The 19045-nt window shown below is 36.7% G+C and overlaps 1 protein-coding gene across 1 annotated transcript in view; it reads right to left on the reverse strand.

Moving 5' to 3' along the window:
* Window positions 1-19045, reverse strand: part of Gpo1 (glycerophosphate oxidase 1) — a 550013-nt gene that overhangs the window by 415900 nt on the left and 115068 nt on the right. Inside the window, exon 6 of the mRNA XM_090414113.1 lies at window positions 4155-4318. Coding sequence (XP_090270239.1) covers window positions 4155-4318 — 164 coding nt within the window. The remainder of the gene's footprint in view (window positions 1-4154; window positions 4319-19045) is intronic.

Below are 19045 nucleotides of genomic sequence, written 5' to 3' on the forward strand. Positions count from 1 at the left end.
TATACAAACATCCAATGGTTGCACTAGTGAAGTTCACCCACTTGGAATCACTGCCGTATTGGTATTATTCTCTCTTAATAAAGATTTTGTGCTCTCCGTTAAATGAGATTTGAGCATGTCCCACCCACTAAAAGACTGTTTGGATTTTTTAATGCACCTTGGCGTGTATTCCAAATATTTTTTATCCACAGCTTAACTCCTGCTTCGTCCATCCAACCATTCTCATGAACAAGGACAAAAACATTTCTTCGAATTTTGATCTTTGGCATTGTTTTTCTTTTAAAAATTATCATAGATTTTAATTTAGTACCATCAGCCATACAAGCAAGTACAACTGTGAAACGGCTTATTTCATGTCCAGTTGTTTTTAAAGAAATAGTTTTACTTAATTTCAATTCTAACGTTTCATTCCCGATCATGTCAAACATAACTGGAGTTTCATCCATATTTCCGATTTGAGACAATAAATAATTTTTTTGCTTTCTTTTAGCAATTATAAATCTTTGAAAACTTAATAACTTATCATCTAAATCCTTTGGCAGCTTCTGTGCAATTTTCGTTTTTAGTCGAAGCACTAAATTTTTCCTTTCCATAAACCAACTACACCAACTCACTGTAGCTTTGAAGTTTTCGCTGTTCTTTTTTTTGCTTTGCCCCACTTCAAAGCAAATAAAGGAATATTATTTCTCGTTATAATGACTCCATTTTGGCAATTTTCTAGAACCCAATCCGCAACATTATTTTACAGAATAGGCCACTTACAGATTCCTTTCCGTAATGCACACTTATTTTTTGGCATTTTCATTATTAAAGTTTTTTTTTCTCCAATCGTGAACTAGTTTTTCGTTTACTCTGAACTGACGTGCAGCAACACAGTATTTTCTTTTGCAAATTGAATCACTTTGCACTTAAAATTCACGTCATATTTCATTCTTTTAAAAGGAGCCATTGCACTTTAGTTCACTACTGGTCAACTGGTCAATATGAAAAAGAAATTTTTCGAGTCGACTTATACGATGGCTATTTAATCATAATTTGAATTTCGCAAAAATTCAAATATCGACTTATATGCCAGGTCGACTTGTACGCCGGAATATATGGTAAATAAAATCCAAAAGGATTTTATTTAAGGATACATTTTTCTTCTAATTTGAATAGAATTAAAATGAAACATTATTATTATGATTGGAAGTTTTCCCACTTGGTTATACTATAAATTAAAGATACCAATAAATTACATACTTGTCTTAATCCTTTATCCAAGTGTAAGCAAACAGGTTTGTGCCTGAACTATTTGCAGGACTGTGGCAACTCATATAAGAAGCTAATGACTTCATATCACTTGCCTTAGTTCAGGCACAAACTTGTTTGCTTATACTTGGATAAAGGATTAAACCAAGTGGAAAAACTTCCAACAACTATCTCTAATCCAGTGTATTTTAATATCAAGGTGTGACATCTTTTGGCTACTTCAACCTTAGTATCATCTATGGGACCAACTCCTACTGATGAGACCTCAATAAAGGTTGAAACCGATCTGGGTTGTGATCTTTCGCATAATGCATAGCATTAGACATACCCATAAGGCTATGCGTTTTGCATTATGGGATACTAAGGCAAGTGATGTGAAGTCATTAGCTTCCATATATGGTTTTCCCTAGTCCTGATTATTTTTCAGGCGCCAACTTTGTTTGCTTACGCTTGTATAAAGGATTAAGCTGGCCTGGCTGGCCGAGTGGTTAGGTTATCTGCTCTCCAGCCAAAGGCTGTGGGTTCGAATCCCGCCGTGGGCATGGATATTTGTGATTGTCTGGGAAAATAATAGTGGTGGTGATGGCAGGCAGTAGATGGCGTTGGTGTAGATGATGAATGTAGTTGGTGGAGACGGAGAGTTGGTGAGTAGGTGCCCTCCCTCGATGAGTCCTTGGACTCCCTGGAGGTGTAATGTAATAATAATAATATCCAAGTCAGTTTGCTATTTTGCCAGCCTGGTTGGCCAAGTGGTTAGCATATCTCTCTCCAGCCAGAAGGCTGCGGGGTTCGAATCCCACCGTGAGCATGGATGTTTATGATTGTCTGTGAAAGTACTAGTGGTGGTAGTCGGCGTTGGTGTTAGATGATGAAGGTTGGTGGAGTAGTGAGATGACCAGTTGTAGAGTAGATGCCCTCCCTCGGACTCCCTGGAGGTGTGATATAATAATAATAATATATAATTTCTTGGTATCTTTAAATTATTATTATTATTATTAAGAGAGTCCTCCAGGAAGTCAGGGACTCATAGAGGGAGGTCACATATTACACACACCAGCTATCATAATTCTATTCTTGAATTCATCCCCACTGCTTGCACACACATCCAATGGCAATCCATTCCAATCACACACCATTATGATTAATCATTTCTCAGCCATCAACATGATTTGGTAATGCTTTTCTTCATCGCTTGAAACCATTCTCCAAATCTGCAACAACACCCCACTATGTAATTGATCTTGTTAAATTCCACCCCACACCAGATGGTTTCAAATTCACTGACAAATGAAATATTGTTACTAGTACTAGAATCATAGTTGTCAGCACTAAGTGGATTCAAGTCATCCGATATTATTAGAAGCATGCTCCCTCCTCTCCTATCCTGTCTATCCTTCCTAAAAATACTATACCCTTTACACTCAATACCAGTTGATATGTCTGATTCTGATATCCAGGTCTCACTAATGCCTACAATCGAGGTCCCAACATATTGACCAAGACAACAAACTATCATTTTGTTTCTGATACTTCGAGCATTTGTGTATAGACATAATAAGCTACCTGCATGTTCTTTTGTATACTCTCGTCTGCAGTCTGCATGACACAGTTGTACAACTTGCAGATCTCTATTCTTTTCTAATGTCTTATAGATGTAGACATCTTTACAAGTTTGATGGGTCCGAATTGAAAGAATACAAAGTCAAAATTATTTTCGACTCAATCATTTCTATTACTAAAAGTATACGATACATTAGCCCTGCCAGTCTTAATGTATTGAAGCGAAATCTGGACAATAAAACAAAAAGACAAACAAAGATTAACAACAGCAGAAATGAAGTTTATGAGAAAAACTGCAAAGTATACCCTATTTGATCACAAAAGAAATGAAGAAATTATGAAAGAATTAAACCAAGAACCAGAAATAGAAAAAATTAAAAAATATAAACATAAATGGGTGGAACAGGTTCAAAGAATGAAAACAGAAAGATTACCAAAACAAGCCTTAAAATACAAGCCATTAGGAAAAAGAAAACCAGGACGTCCTCTTAAACGATTCAACGATGACTTGTAAGGCCAGAACAGGCCATGCTAGGGGCCTAAATCCTTGATATGCGTGATGATGATGATGATCATTTCTATGACAATGCCCATTCCTGTCATTAGCACAATTATATAATATTGTCATTCTTACAGTCATATTCTCATAATTACTCCCATTATAATCGAGTTTCTCCGAATCTCTCTGTTAGGTCTCATGCTAGTTATTAGTTTTTTAAGACTCCGGATAACAAATGCATTCAGTCTTCCCTCAAGCTCACTCTACACATCAAAATTCGCATCCATTTCTTCTACACAGCCTATGCACTGAATCATTTGCTATCATAGCCCTTCTTCATAATTCATTTTTATCATGTTGAGGTAATATACTTACTATTTTCACTTTCTCACTCTTCACTCTCACCTCTTCCAACAACCTTTTCATGTCCTCTCTCACACATTGAACTTATCACTAGCTAAGTCGTTAGTACCTACTACAATAATGACCTTGTTTACTTTTGGAAAACTTGAAGTCATAACCGACTCATCAACATCATGATTTATGACAAAGTTGCCATAACAAATAACAATCCTTCTTTTTACAAATAATGTTACTTACTGATTTACCTGATTCCATACTTTGTTGTTTATTATTTTGCTGCTTAATTTTTTTCCTCCTCCCCATGTTCATTCAAACACCACTCTACTTGAGGAAGTTGTCCTGCAACAGCTCAAAAAATTTAGTTTCATTCTTCTCGTGAGATTTTACTGCTACTCAATCAATATTTGGATAATTATATTATTTAACTTGTAATCTAAGATAAGTGAAAAAAACATGCATTTAAACTGGAATATATACATACCATCATAATATACAAGAGCACCACAAAGTTTATCTTTCTTTAACATAGGAAACAGTTCTAAAGCAGAGTTCTTTGTTAGAAAATAACTTGACTTCACACATTGTTTTCCTGCTACAATATCATATGCTTTTATTCCTACCCAATAGTAAGGTACTTGCCACCACCTAAAAGTAACAGCTTTTAAGAATACACTCCCTCAAATTTCATCATCAATATAGAATTCATAAAGATGACTGGAATTTACTAGAAAAAAAGATCGCATAATAATGAAAAGGAGAAAAACTACTTTTTAAAAAATTAATAATTAAAGGTAGTAAATATGCCTATTTGTGAGTCAAGTGCAGTGACATGTATAAGAAGAGCTCCTAATTTGGATAAGTTTCCTAGGAATAATTAAATATATATGCATAATTGTTTGAGTAAGAGTGGCTATAAACATTGTGCGCTACCGGTTTTATTAGTGTGGGGGATTTTTTTGCCAAAACTTAATTATGAAATCATTATTATTACACTTAGTAACATGCAAAAAATGGCAGCGACATTGTCATTCCATGACTTTAATTAGATTTCAGTTGTTTCGTTAAAGTATGTTATATGTATTCTTTCGATTACATAAATGATTTGTGGATATTTGGTGAGGATGGAAGGAAGGCGTGTGCGAAGTGTGACCTGAACAAGGAATTGATGAATGCAAATATGAAATTGATGACAGAAAGTGTTAGTAGATAGACTGTCACGGGGAAAATGAGTGCATGTTTGAAAGAGAAGGATGGTGAGGAAGAGGGGCGAAAAAATGTTAAAAAAATCAGTAAAAAAGAAAAACAGAGATTTGAAAACAGTAACGGATGTTAAAAGGGATGAAAGTGAGGTGAGAGTGGCGGAAGGAAATTTTAGCGCCTTGAAAATGTTTTCCAGGCGCTAAAATGAGTAGAGTGATTGAGGCATTTGATATGAGGCAGGAGCGAGCAAAAGAGTTAATAGTTACAAATGAATTGAGAGAGGACAAAGAGTGTGTCAGAATGGATATCAGGAGGCTGCTTAGAAGGATAAAAGAGAATAGTGTGACAGGAAGGGTAGTTAGCATGTTGCGTAGGTATGACTGTTGTGAAATGAGGCAGAGAGCAAGGATTATGAAGGATATACTGGCTGAAATGCGTGAGGAGATGGGAGTACAGTTTGTTAATGTGTGGTATGAGTTTGTGGGATGAAGTGAAGTGACAGAGGAAACGGATACACAGTAATATACTTGGATTTCGCAAAGGCTTTTGATAGAGTACCTCATGATAGGTTGACAGTCAAACTAGAGCGGATGGGGTTGGATATTAGATTGGTGCACTGGATTGGAGACTGGCTATCTGATAGGTATCAACAAGTTGTGTATGGGGGAGCGATTTCCAGGAAAAGGAAAGTCACTAGTGGAGTGCCTCAGGGGTCTGTTTTAGGTCCATTACTGCTTAACTTGTATATTAATGGCATAGGTGAAGATTTGGATGGAGATATTCAGTTGTTTGCAGATGATGCGAAGTTGGGACGAACCATGAAGTGTAGTGAAGATGTTGTGGTCTTACAGGAAGACTTGAATAGATTGAGTGATTGGGCACGGAAATGGGGATGCGAGTTCAATGTTGCAAAATGTAAGGTTTTAAAATTTGGAAAACAAAGATGGGATGCAGAATTTATGCTTGGTGAGAATATATTGTTGGATGTAGAGGAAATAAGAGATCTGGGGGTGATAGTGGATAAAGATCTAAAATTTAGGGGACACATAGCAAAAATTGTGAAGACAACACAAAGGCTTCTGGGAATGATGCGGAGGACACTGACGTGTAGAAGTAGGGAGATTCTTGTTCTGTTGTATAAGGCTTTGATTAGGCCACACATTGTGCCCAGATTTGGCCACCGAGTTTTCAGAAGGATGAAGAGATGTTGGAAAGGGTCTAAAGGAGACTGACTAAGGTAGTTTCTGACCTCTGGAAAATCGAGTATGAATAAAGATTGAGAAGATGCAACTTGCAGAGTCTGGTGGACAGTAGGAATAGGGGAGATATGATAGAGACCTACAATTTGGTAAGGGGTTGTTATAGGATCAATGCTGGAGAAGTTTTACAGAGAATAGTGGGAGATCAGGGGAGAACTAGAGGTCATCCCTGGAAACTGTATAAAGAGGGTGCGAGTAGGGGAGTGAGAGGCAGGTTTTTTTCGTGCAGAGTTGTGAATGATTGGAATGCCTTGCCTGAGAATGTGGTGTCTGCAAAGAGTTTGAATGTGTTTAAAACACGGTATGATGAGCTGTGTGTGTGTGTGTGATAAAAGGACCTCCCAGATGAATCTGACTCCATGAGGTCTTGGAGTGGTAATAATAATAATAATAATATTCAGGCAATCTTAATTTATTCTATTATTATTGTGTTTATGATGTAATACATTGAATGACATTTGAGACATAATAACTTTGCTAATATATTTAATACATTTTATTTCTCATTTGAGAATAATTAAAATTCAAGCAGTTTATTCACTGTCTATGAGAAGTGAGTGGAGTAAATATTTATGCAAAGAATAAAACAGATGTAGCAGGTAAAGCATGGATGTGTGTGTGTGTGTGTACATATTTAACATGAGAAATAACGAGACATAGGAGTATCAATCTTTTTGGAGGGTGAAGAGAGTAAAGAAAATATGTCTGAATTGAATAGGATGATAGAGAATGAGAATGAAAATACAAATGAATGCCAACTGATACTCATGTAGTGTTAATGAAAGCAAAAATAATACAGCAGAGGTGAACAGAGATCTCACAATGGATAACTGGTTGTGGATACACAAAGTAGATATAACTATGCAAAGAATTGATATGAATGGACAAAAGAGATTAAATGCTTGAGAAATGAGTCAGGGTATATGCAGAACACAGTACTGGTAGAATAGAAGTGTAATTTTAGGAATGAAGAAAAGTTAGAATAGGAATGAGATGAAAGTGATTGATGTTAATAGACCCAAAAGGAAGTGTGAACTGAATAATGAAATTTAGAGCAATGGTAGATAGTTTGGTAGAAGGGTGGGTTTTAAGGAAAAGCAGTGTCAATTAACCATATGAGAGTCAGAATATGTAGGAAGAGATATCTGAGAACATATATTCTTAACACACATTTGATGAGAGAAGAAACAGCTGTATGCAAGAAATGGATTGCACTTGTTTAGGTTTGGAGAAGGTGCTATGACTTATGTGGAGACTAGTGGAAACAACGTTTTCACTTCAGCTTCTATGTTAACTAGAGTACCAATGCTTAATCAATAATATGTAAAAGATAAATAAAAAAAAACTATAAAAATTAATAAAATAACCTTAACCTACTCATGGTACTAATGTACAACAGCCTTATAACCTTTTGTAGGAATCACATAAAAAAATCTTATGCAATTTATTGTCAGTCTGTCTATCTCCTGCCATGATGACTGCCAATGATTAGTTTTGCTCTTATCAAATGTGTAGTCTGTACAGGGCCCTGACAAACAATATGTGGAAAAATTATAAGTTAACCTATAGCTGAAATCTGCAGTCTCATTATCCTTGTTTCCAATGTGGCTGGAAATCCAGCATAACCAAAAATCAAAATTAAGGGTCTTCATTTTATACAATAACTACAGAATATCAAAAAAAGCACTAGATGTGGATTGCACACAGGAGAGGAGATGGTCTGTAAAGAACTCAATGAGTCTGTATGAATCATACATTTTTGGTAGTAGTTTTCTTTTATGCATACAAGTGTAAGCTGAATGGCATGTGGCTCAGCAGTATAATTACTACACTCAAATGAAATCTGAATGGATACTACGTGGACAGGAAATCAGATGCACAATCAACGGAAGTTTCACATCTTGAACCACAGAAATAGATGAATAACAAATCAGAATGTTCTGCTCTGTGTGTGCATTAAATAGCTGCAAGCTCATCTTCTCCATAGATGCAGGTTTAAATATGAATGCCTTTTCAAAGAAAGTTCCGAAGCCCTTTTACATCAGAAAAATCTGAATCGGAACGATTGTCTCTCTATCTCCTAAAAGTTTTGGGGATCAAACTATTTTTGATGGTTACTTATGTAACTATCAAAAAGTTTCTTAATAATATTTTTAATATTATTTATTAATACTAATTTCTAGCATGAAGTAAAGTTTTTAATTGGTAAACTGCCAACTGCTGTAAGTACTTTGTAATCCGTTGCTTTGATTGCTTGTTTCTACACACTGATGATGTATTGTTATTTTCAGTATGAAATATCTGTACTTTCATTTCATTAAAGTTAATCACAGTGGTTATCGTGTAATTTATTATTTATAGTCATACCACAGGTACCTTTAAAGATTAGATTCCTCTTTGAATTCTAATATGAAATATTTTGTTCAGTTTTTATCGTTTGTATTTCTGTTTTATGCTTCTACTGCCTTGATGTATTCACTTCCTATATTTTTACATTACTTCTGGAAAACTGTAATTTTTTTTTTTTTTTTAACAAATGAAAATATAATCAATAGTGATGAAGAGAACAATATAAGTGATAACAGCATATAGCAAAAGTAATATTGCATATACAGGAATACCTCGATTATCGCAGTTTCGATTATTGCGATTCTCAATTCATTGCGGTTTGTAATTTGATACCAAAATTCCAATTATTGCACTCCAAATTCAAATTATCGTGGCCATGAGATGTAGCCCACTACATATGCAACCAGTTCAAGTTGCCACTCTCCAGGTATCGCTCTCTTGTAGTGCTTCATTTTTTATCTGACGGTGCCTGCTCACCGCTCACCAGTAACTGTCTGCCTTTGCCTGAAGTACATATGGATATTTATTTCTCTTCTTACAATGAATGCTAAAAGAAACAAGGATGATATCAAGTCTACAGCTATCAAGAAGAAATGTACAGTGATCAGCTTGGAAGATAAGTTGCATATGATAAATAAGTATGAAGCAGGCATAACCAAAGCCAAAATTGCAAGAGAGAGTACGGTCTGAATGAATGAACTGTTTGCATATTTTAGACCATGCTGCAAACTATAAGCAACTAGGACAAAGTGCATCAACATCATCTGGATCCCAAACTACGAGAAACAGAAGCCATCTTATGATCGAAATGGAAACCCTATTGTCAGTGTGGATAGAAGATTGTAACCAAAAGAGAATTCCTCTTAGTCAAATGACTATAAAAACAAAATCATTGAATTTGTTTGAAACTTTAAAAAGAAAACAATTAGAAAGCGAAAATGATTCGGCGTAAGTAGTGGAAGAAACTTTCTCTAAGTTCAGGATGGTTTGATCGGTTCAAAAAGCGATCATAGTGTTCATGTACAAGGTGAAATTGCAAGCGCCGATGAAAAAGCAGCAGATAGTTTTCCTGGTGAATTGCAACAGATGATTGAAGAAGGAAATTATACTGATGATCAGATATTTAATGCTGACAAAACAGGCTTATTATGGAAAAAAATGCCCACTAAAACATTTTTAGCAAAAAATTAAAAATCACAGCCAGGCTACAAGGCTTCGAAGGAGCGTGTAACACTTTTACTATGTGGCAACGCTTCTGGAGATTACAAGATGAAGCCTCTCTTTATTTATCGTTCACAAAATCCTCGCCGGCTTAGAAGTTTAGATAAAAATTTTCTCCCTGTTCATAGGAGATTCAATAGAAAAGCTTGGATGACAAAAACTATTTTTGAGGATTGGTTTAAAAACTGTTTTTGTCCTGAAGCTAAAAGATACTGCAAGTCATTAAATCTTGATTTTAAAATCTTGTTAATATTAGATAATGCACCTAGTCATCCAATAGCACTGAATGATTTGTGCGAAAATGTAAAAGTTACTTATTTACTACCTAATACCACTTCCATCATCCAGCCAATGGATCAAGGTGTAATCGCATCCTTTAAGGCATATTACCTATGAAGAACTTTTTAACAAGCAATGGAAAAGACTACAGGAGATGAAGCTATGACTTTGACAGAATTCTGGAAGGCATTCAATATCAAAAATTGCATTGAGAATGTCAAGGAAGCATGGAGTGAAGTAACGTCTAGTAACCTGAGAGCAACGTGGCAAAAGATTATTCCTCATTGTGCAAATGATTTTAAAGGATTTGAAAATGAAGTAACCTGTGTTATCAATGACATAACTAAGTTTGGCTTCGATCTAGGACTAAAAGAAATTGAAAAAGGTGATGTTTAGGACCTGCTTCAGTCACATGATAAGAGGCTGGATGATGAAGCTCTAATTAACCTCGAGAGAGGATGTGCTTATGATGCTCAAATCGATGATAATGACGAACAAATTGAAGTGGTACCGAAGGAATTTACCCTTAAAGAAATGGACGAAATGTTTAGAATTTCTGAAAATTTTAAAGAAAAAATCTTGAATAGCGATCCTAATCTCGAGCGATCAATGAACGTTCATCAGGAAATTGAAAATTCCATCCGTTGCTACTGAGTTTTATACAAAGAAAAAATTCCATCAGACAACTCTACACCAATTTTTATCCAAGAAAGAATAATTGTATGTACTGTATGTACTCTTTATATATAAATAAAAATTAAAGAATGATCTTGTTTTTCTAAATAAATCTTCTTTTTTTACTTAACACGTTTAACACATTTCTTTTTTACTTCATATATAAAATTTAATTAATAGATCTGAAAAATCCTTGGCAATGATCACCCATTTTACATGCATTGTTTATCCCGATTATCGCAGATTCGATTATTGCGATATTTTTCATGGCAACAATAACCGCGATAATCGAGGTATTCCTATATTATTATTATTATTTTGTGATGCCTCCATGGAGTCCAAAGACTCTTCAAGGAAGGGCACCCACTCTACAACTCTCTGTCTCCATATCTACACCAACACCAACAGCATTTTTTGTCTGTAAATTGCGCGTGTCCTAAAAGCCAATCTGTTGGCATGCGGGATGAAAAATCCGACTTTCCAGGAGGAAAAAACCACCCTGCTCCCTCCGTATGAGATCAGCAAACTCACCTTTAAAACTGAAAAATTCCTTATAAAGATTCTTTCCATCATGACGAGAATAGAACTTAGGCCTTTTTCAATCGAAGGGCACAATGTACTGTAGTTCTAATTGCACTATGGAGGTAATTATATCATAAAGAAAAAAAAATACTACAATTACTGTTCAAGTGGTAACACAGAGAGTGACTGAGGAATAAAGAACAGAAAATGGAATGACTTGAAGGAACTATACAATATGTGTAACCAAGGGCCATAGCCATACTCATTACTATAAAATTAAATGACTATGTTATATTTCACATCACAGATATAAAGGGGGATATACAGCATATACTTGAGACATTACCTTGATGGACCTGTGATTTCAGTCAGGATTTCTCCATGACTGCAGGTCATAAAGAGTCCAGCTATTAATGTCTTGAGCCTTTCTTCTCCATTTTCTTCCAACTTTCTTAATCATGGGGTTTTCCTACCTTCAGGCTGGTCTTCCAGGTTTCCTTTTGGTATCTCTCGGATACCAATATACTTGAGACATAACAGCTGAAAAACTTTAACCAACAAAAACAGAAGTTAAAGAAGATTGTAGATCTGATGAAAATGGTTTATTTGAGGCTTTCTGGTGTGAGATACCAATAGGACAAAATATATTGTTTGTTGCTTCTATAAACCTGGGGGTCAAGAAGAAAATGTGGATGACATGCATCAGCAGATTAGCACAATGAGTGCAGTATGAGCAATTATCATGGGAGACTTTAACTATAGTGATTATAGATTGGAAGGAGGAAAGAGCAAATTGCAAAATGGAATTTATACAATTACTAAGGGATAATTACCTGAAATAGCACATGATGGAAGGGACCAGAGGTTTGAAAGTGTTGGATCTGGTAATAGCATTAGAAGATCTATCTATAACTCCAATAGCAACTCTATCTCTGAGCAGGGAAGGTGACCATGCAGTCTTGTAATTGGTGAAATCTTGACTGAAATTACCACATGCTCAACATGTGGAAATATCAATCAAGAAAGGGTTTATATGGAAGTACCAAGCTGGCAATTATGGCAAACTTAGGAGGCAACTTGGAGCAGTGTCATGGCATAAGAAACTACATGGAATGAATGCCATCAGTGCATGGTAAGTGGTTAAGGATTGTTTGAGTGAGGCGGCATCAGACTGCATACCCAGAATCAGGATAAAAAGAGTAGGGATTAAATGAGTAGGGATAGTGGCCCTTCCCTTAATGCATAACATTCAACATATCTGCAAGGAGATGTGTTCTGCATTATGGGAGATACCGAGATAGGAGTGATAGTAGTGTGCTGGGCAATTTCCTCCAAATCAAGATCAGAAAAATATAGTTATCAACTCTGAAATAGGGAAAGATGAGAAAAAAAGCCTAGAAAACCCTGAAATCTTGAGATCATTAGCCCTTTCAAAACTAATGGAATATGGACCTGACTCAATAAAGATCTATACAGATGGCTCCAAAAATCCAAATGGCAATTCTGGAAGTGGTGTACTTATCTATGGCTCTCATAATATAGAACTAAAAACAAGTAACAGTATTGGATGCAACTCATACAATGCAGAATTAATAGCCATTAACACAGCACTGCAATATTTGGACAAACAAAACCCAAAGGAGTTTATATTTTTCACAGATCCCTTAGCAGCCCTTCAAGCTATTAAGAACTTCTACACTAGCCATCAAGAAATACTTAGAGACATAGCAAAAAACATAAACTACACAAGGATTCTGAAATAATCTTCCAGTGGATCTCATCCCATGTGAGATTAAAGGGAAACAAAACTGCAGATGAAGTAGCAAAAATGGCCACAACATCAAGTGATACCACAGATTTTGATCTTTTTAAAACCACCCAAAAAGAAAACATAAAAAGAATAATTCTTCAGGACATGACTCACCACTGGTACTCAGCAGAAAATCCAGGAGCTACCATCAACTCCAAGTTTAATCGCAGGGCCACTATCACATCACAATCTCTTGCCTCAAGACTGGCCACACAAGACCAATGAAGTTTAGCAATGGCATAAAAGTCTTCCCCACCTGCAAAATCTGTAACATCAAGGACGTATCACCAATGCATTTGCTATACTGTATGAATATTTCCAAATGTGAACTCTATAACAACCAAGAAAAGGTGCTGTATAAAATACATTAACTTGACCTCTATGATCTGGTGTAATAATACCATGGGATAATAAAAAAAAAAATATTAAAAAAAAAAAAAAAAAAACAGTCCCCTAATTCCTTCTTTCATGCTTCTAAATTCCCTCAATGAGTCTTTGGACTCCCTGGAGGTGACAAATAAAATAAACTCATTTTTCATGTGTTCCATTTCTTCTTTCAGTATCTCTCCAAGCAACCTGCTCTCGGTTGACATTCACCTTCCCAATTGTTCCATCCTCTAAATCCACTACACCGATTCCCATGATGCTCATCTTCTTCCCCCAGCCCATATGGAAAAATAAATTAAAATGATACAAAAAAATAAAAAAATTCCATTCATTCCTCCAAGCAGGGTACAGACAGGAATCCTGCTTGGTTATAATCCTATTAATGATACACTACTTTGTATTACTTACGGTTCATCCTACCGTAATAAGTTTTACATATAGGCCTGATAATAAGTTTTCATAGAATTCATCAGATTCTTCATCAGGCCTATATGTGTTGGGGTGAATAAACCACCACGATTGACACATTAGTAGGATGAACCGTAAGTGCATCTCTCCTTGGAGTGCCTACCAAGGAGAGATGTACTTTACATCTTAGGGGACTTCAAATGCAAAAGTGGGAAGGAGTATGAGAGTTAGGCCTGAGTGTGGCATGTTTGGTCTGGGTGAACATAACACGTGTGGTGAAAAATTGTTGGAATTTTCCCATGCTAACAGATTGCTTATTACTGATACCTGCTTTTGGAAACACCCACAATGGACATCTGACGTTGATAAGTAAAGGCACCAGATTGATTTTCTGCTCTCCATTAGTGGAAGACAAGCATCTCTGATGTGTATACTTCCCGTGGAGCAGACTGTGATACAGATCATTGGCTAGATCATAAGAGCCAAAGTAAGACAAAAATTCTGAAATGTTACAATTAAGGCATGTTCAACTAGACTGGATGTCAGAGCAATTCCTAATGGGTGCACAGAGGAAACATCAACTCAGTTGGATGATTTTTTGGAGATTAGTGAGGAGAACTCACTGGAAATGCTTTGTAAAGGAGTTAAGGTTACAGGATACAGCCAAGAAGTATCTTGGCCCAATAAGAGACCAAGAGATCCATGGATGTCAGATGATGGGATCTAATCGAAAGAAGGCGATTGGAGAAACACAAGAACTGAAGAATATAAAATATTACATACAAAAGTCAGAAGAGCCATCAGGCAGGAAAAGGAAAAGTTTATACTAATAAATGTGAAAAGATGAGGAGGCATAATTATAAAATGTTTTGTTTAGTTTGTGACCCAAAGCACAAGTTTAAGCCCAAATTGAATATAATCAAAGACAGGAATGGAGCAGATTTGGAACCCATTTAGGAATGCCAAAATGGGTTCCAAATCAATATGTGGAACCCATTTAGGCATGCGGTTGAAAGAGCAGTTAAACAGCTTAATAGGAATAAGGCATTGGGTGCAGAGTGAATCCTGCAGAGTTATTTTATTTATTATTTATTGCATAATGGTAAAATACAGCGAGAAACATAATACACCAATGTAAGAGATGTATGACAACTAAAAGCCACATAAAAGAAAGTTTTACAAATAGATTTTAAAATTTTCAATAGCTTCTGTTGTAACATTATGTATATCTTCTATAACATCCTCAAAAGCATATATTGGGCAGTCCAGTAAAATATGGTCAACAGTTTGAGAGTGATAGCCGCAGTCATATGCAGGAGAGTCGGTCCATTTCGGTTTATGTAGATGGTGTTCACATCTGTCATGACCAGTTCTAATGCAGTTTAAGGTTGTCCAAAGATGATGCAGTAGTCCAAATCCAGGTAGTTTATATGTAGGGTCCAATATAGTTAATCTGGGATTACTATAGAGTTGAATATAGAGTTGCCATTCATCTTTCCATCTATCAGTCAAGTTGAAAGATTCACCTATTAATTCCTTTGCTGTTTTCCAACTAGGATTTCTTGATTTTAGTCTCCTTGTAGAGGGATTTTGTATGCCTTTGTGGATAGGTAGGTAAACACTGTTGGTTAAATTTGTCCATAATTTAGCAAGAGCTGTTTTCTGCATAAGTTAGTAGGTGTGATGTTACTGATGACAGGAAGCCAATAATTTGGTGTATATCTTAGTTATTGTTATTATTCTCATTGTTTGATTAAGTTGGGTGTCCACCTTAGAAGTATGAACACTGTTGAATCAAACTAGTGAGCAGTACACCACAGCTGAATAAACCAAGGCCAAAGCTGATAGACATAAGGCTTCAGCATCTGCAACTCAAGTTGAACCAGCCAGCTTTGGAATTATGTTATTACGAGTTTTTATTTTCTGAGCTACTTTCAACTATGTGTTCTTTAAAGGTGAGTGTTCTACCTAGGGTAACACCTAAATATTTAGGTGTACTGTTAAAATTCAGTAATGTATCTCCGAAGAAGACAAGAGGTTTGAAATTAGCTCGATGGTTATTAAGATGGAGGGAGGACGTTTCAGTTTTTGATAGGTTTGAGTTCAGATGACACTGTTCGAAATATGAGTCCACAATTTTCATTTGTAATAATGGAGATAGTATGGAGCCTTGAGGTAATCCATTAATCCATTATTAAGCTTGAGTGGTCGACTTTTTGAATTGTCTGCAAATACCTATATCCATCTGTTATTAAGCATGTTGTTCAATAAGTTGGCAAGTTGGCATCTACATGGAATCATCTTCAAAAATTTAAGTTGGCATCTACATGGAATCATCTTCAAAAATTTAAATAGCAGGCCATTTCTCCATACTGTGTCATATGCTGATGTTAAGTAATACACACAGCAATAGATTTCAGATGTCTCTCAAAACCGTTCTCAATCATCGATGTAAGAGCTAGTACGAGAGACGGAATGAGAGAGAGGTATGGGAGTGCTAGAAGAGGAGAGAATGGAAATACTAGGAGAGATGGAATGAGAGAGAGGTATGGGAGTGCAAGAGGAGAGAATGGAAACAGTAGGAGAGCTTCAGAGTGCTAGAAGAGGAGAGAATGGAAACAGTAGGAGAGAGGGAGTGAGAGAGAGGTATGGGAATGAAAGAAGAGGAGAAAATGGAAGCAATAAGAGAGAGGGAGTAGTAAGAGGTATAACGTATGGGGACTCAATGATCCGTGGTGTTCAAGATAGGATGCGTGAGGAGTGTTTGCCAGGAGGAACGATAGAAAGTGTGGCTTTGGCAGTTAAGAGTGGCAAAAGGGTGGATTAGATGATTGTGACGGTGGGAACAAATGACTTGAGTGGTAGTGTAAATAGGGCGGGGAGAGATATGAGATTCTTGCTTGAGGTGGTATGAAAGACACAGGGAGGAAAGATAGTGCGTGTGTGTGTGTTGCCTAGGTATGATAATGACGAGCTCAGCAGAAGAGCAGTGATATTGAATGACATAATAGCTAGAATGTGTGACAAGAGAGGACTGCAATATGTGGATGCTTGGAGTGCATTTGAGGACAGAAAGGAATTGTATGCGAGAGACCACTTACATTTGAATAAGGAAGGACATAGGCATCTGGAGAGATTACTGTTCTGAACAAGTCAGTGTGTCTCAGGGATGATGGTAGTAAGGGTCACCTCTTGTGGGAATGAATACATGGGAGAAGGGGGACGACATCAGGTAACACTGAGCCCAGTGGAGTCTAGAGAGGATAATGCTGGGTATAGAAACAATGGCATTTATATGTTTTATACTAATGCCAGGAGTATCTGGAATAAGGGAGAGGAATTGGTGGTGCAGATAGCATCAGCCTGGCCAAAAATTATTGGGATCACTGAGACGTGGTTGACAGAAGAGGATATAATAACAGGAATAGAAGTCGCTGGGTACAGAATTTTTCGTCAGGATAGGAAGGGAAAGTGTAGTGGTGGAGTACTGCTTATGATAAGTGACGACCTATGTCCTCTAAGAGTGGAGACTTTGGAATGAAGTAATACTAATGATTTTGAAGGCATATGGTGTGAAGTAAAGGTAGGCAAGAGAGGATATTTAGTGGGGTATTGCTACAGACCAAGGAGCACAGAGGGTGGGGACCAGGAAATATTTAGACAGTTGAGTTTAGCAAGCACAAGAAGAATGATTGTTATGGGAGATTTTAACTACAGTAGTATAAATTGGGAAGAGGAAGATGCATGTAGCAATAAGGGAATGGAATTTCTAGAATTCTTGAGGGACAAATGTCTTAGGCAACAAGTAATAGAGGGAACAAGAGGTTCAAGAGTTTTGGATTTGGTTACAGCATCAAAAGAGTTGATAATAACGGAGATGACATATCTCTCTCTCTCCCACCAGTTGGAGAGAGAGTGACCATATGGTTTTGACTTAGAAAATGAATAGACATGCAGGAGTATCAAAGAGATGGGAACTTATGTGGAATTATAAGGCAGGTGATTATAATAGTCTAAGACGTCAACTTGGGGAAGTTTCATGGAGGGAGGAATTGGAAGGCCGGGATATCATTAGTGCATAGAAAATTATGAAAGAATATTTGTTAGCAGAAATGGTAAGTTGTATACCACGAGTGAACAAGAGGACACAATTTGGAGTACAGTGGATGACAAACAATATTAAAAAGGAATTGAATGCAAAAAAGAGGCTATGGAAGAGATATAAGGAGACAGGTGAAGAGAAGATGCATGAAGAGTATAAGACACAGGCCAGAAGAGTGACTAATATGGTAAGGAAGACGAAACTGGAATATGAGAGGAGATTGGCCCTAAGAGCCAAAGAAAATCCTAGGGAATTTTTTTAGATATGTGGCCAGTAGCAGGAGAAATGACTGTGGAAGAATGATATTGTGGGATAAAAATGGTAATAGAGTGACTGATGCAGAGGACATAGTGAAATTGTTCAATGAACACTTTATTGGAGTATTTCATCCAGGATGAGTCAATTTTAATGCTAGAGGGATAGGGCAGGTTCTTTGAGTACTTTGAATGTCAATAAAGCTGTGGGACTGGATAGTATTTCATCATGAGTTTTGAATGTGCTAGGGAACTGACAGAGACTTTGACCTGGCTTTTCAATGAAAGTCTGGCTGCAGGAAAGGTGCTGATGGAATGGAAGGAAGGTAAGATAGTGCCATTGCATAAGGGTGGTTGCAGACTGGAAGTGTCTAATTATAGGCCAGTTTGTGTGTCATCAGTAATTAGTAAGATCTTGGAGAAAGTAGTGAAGGACCTTATACAGCATTGAGCTGATGAGGGTAATGTTATCTGTGAGAGTCAACATGGATTTGTGAAGGGGCACTCTTGTTTTAGCAATATGCTAGCCTTTTATGATAATGTTACAAGAGCAATAGATGGGGGAAAGGCATATACTGCCATTTTCTTAGACCAAGCGAAGGCAATTGACAAGAAGCCACATGATAAGCTGATATTTAAGTTGCAGCACATGGGTCTGGATGTCAGATTGGTCAACTGGATTCAGGATTGGCTGTCCGAGAGGTATCAGAGAGTTGTGTATGGTGGGGCAGTTTCAAGGAAGCAGAGGGTTACAAGTGGGATCCCACAGGGCTCAGTACTAGGACCTATATTGTTTAACCTTTATATCAATGACATTGTCAGTGGATTGCAAGGGAATATTCAGTTGTTTGCAGATGATGTGAAGCTGGGAAGGATTATTAGTAATAGTGTAGATGCAGCGGCTCT

Source organism: Typopeltis vanoorti, chromosome 2, assembly GCF_054136105.1.
Source record: "Typopeltis vanoorti isolate ZY-2024b chromosome 2, IOZ_Tvanoo_1.0, whole genome shotgun sequence".
NCBI classification, from domain to species: domain Eukaryota; kingdom Metazoa; phylum Arthropoda; class Arachnida; order Uropygi; family Thelyphonidae; genus Typopeltis; species Typopeltis vanoorti.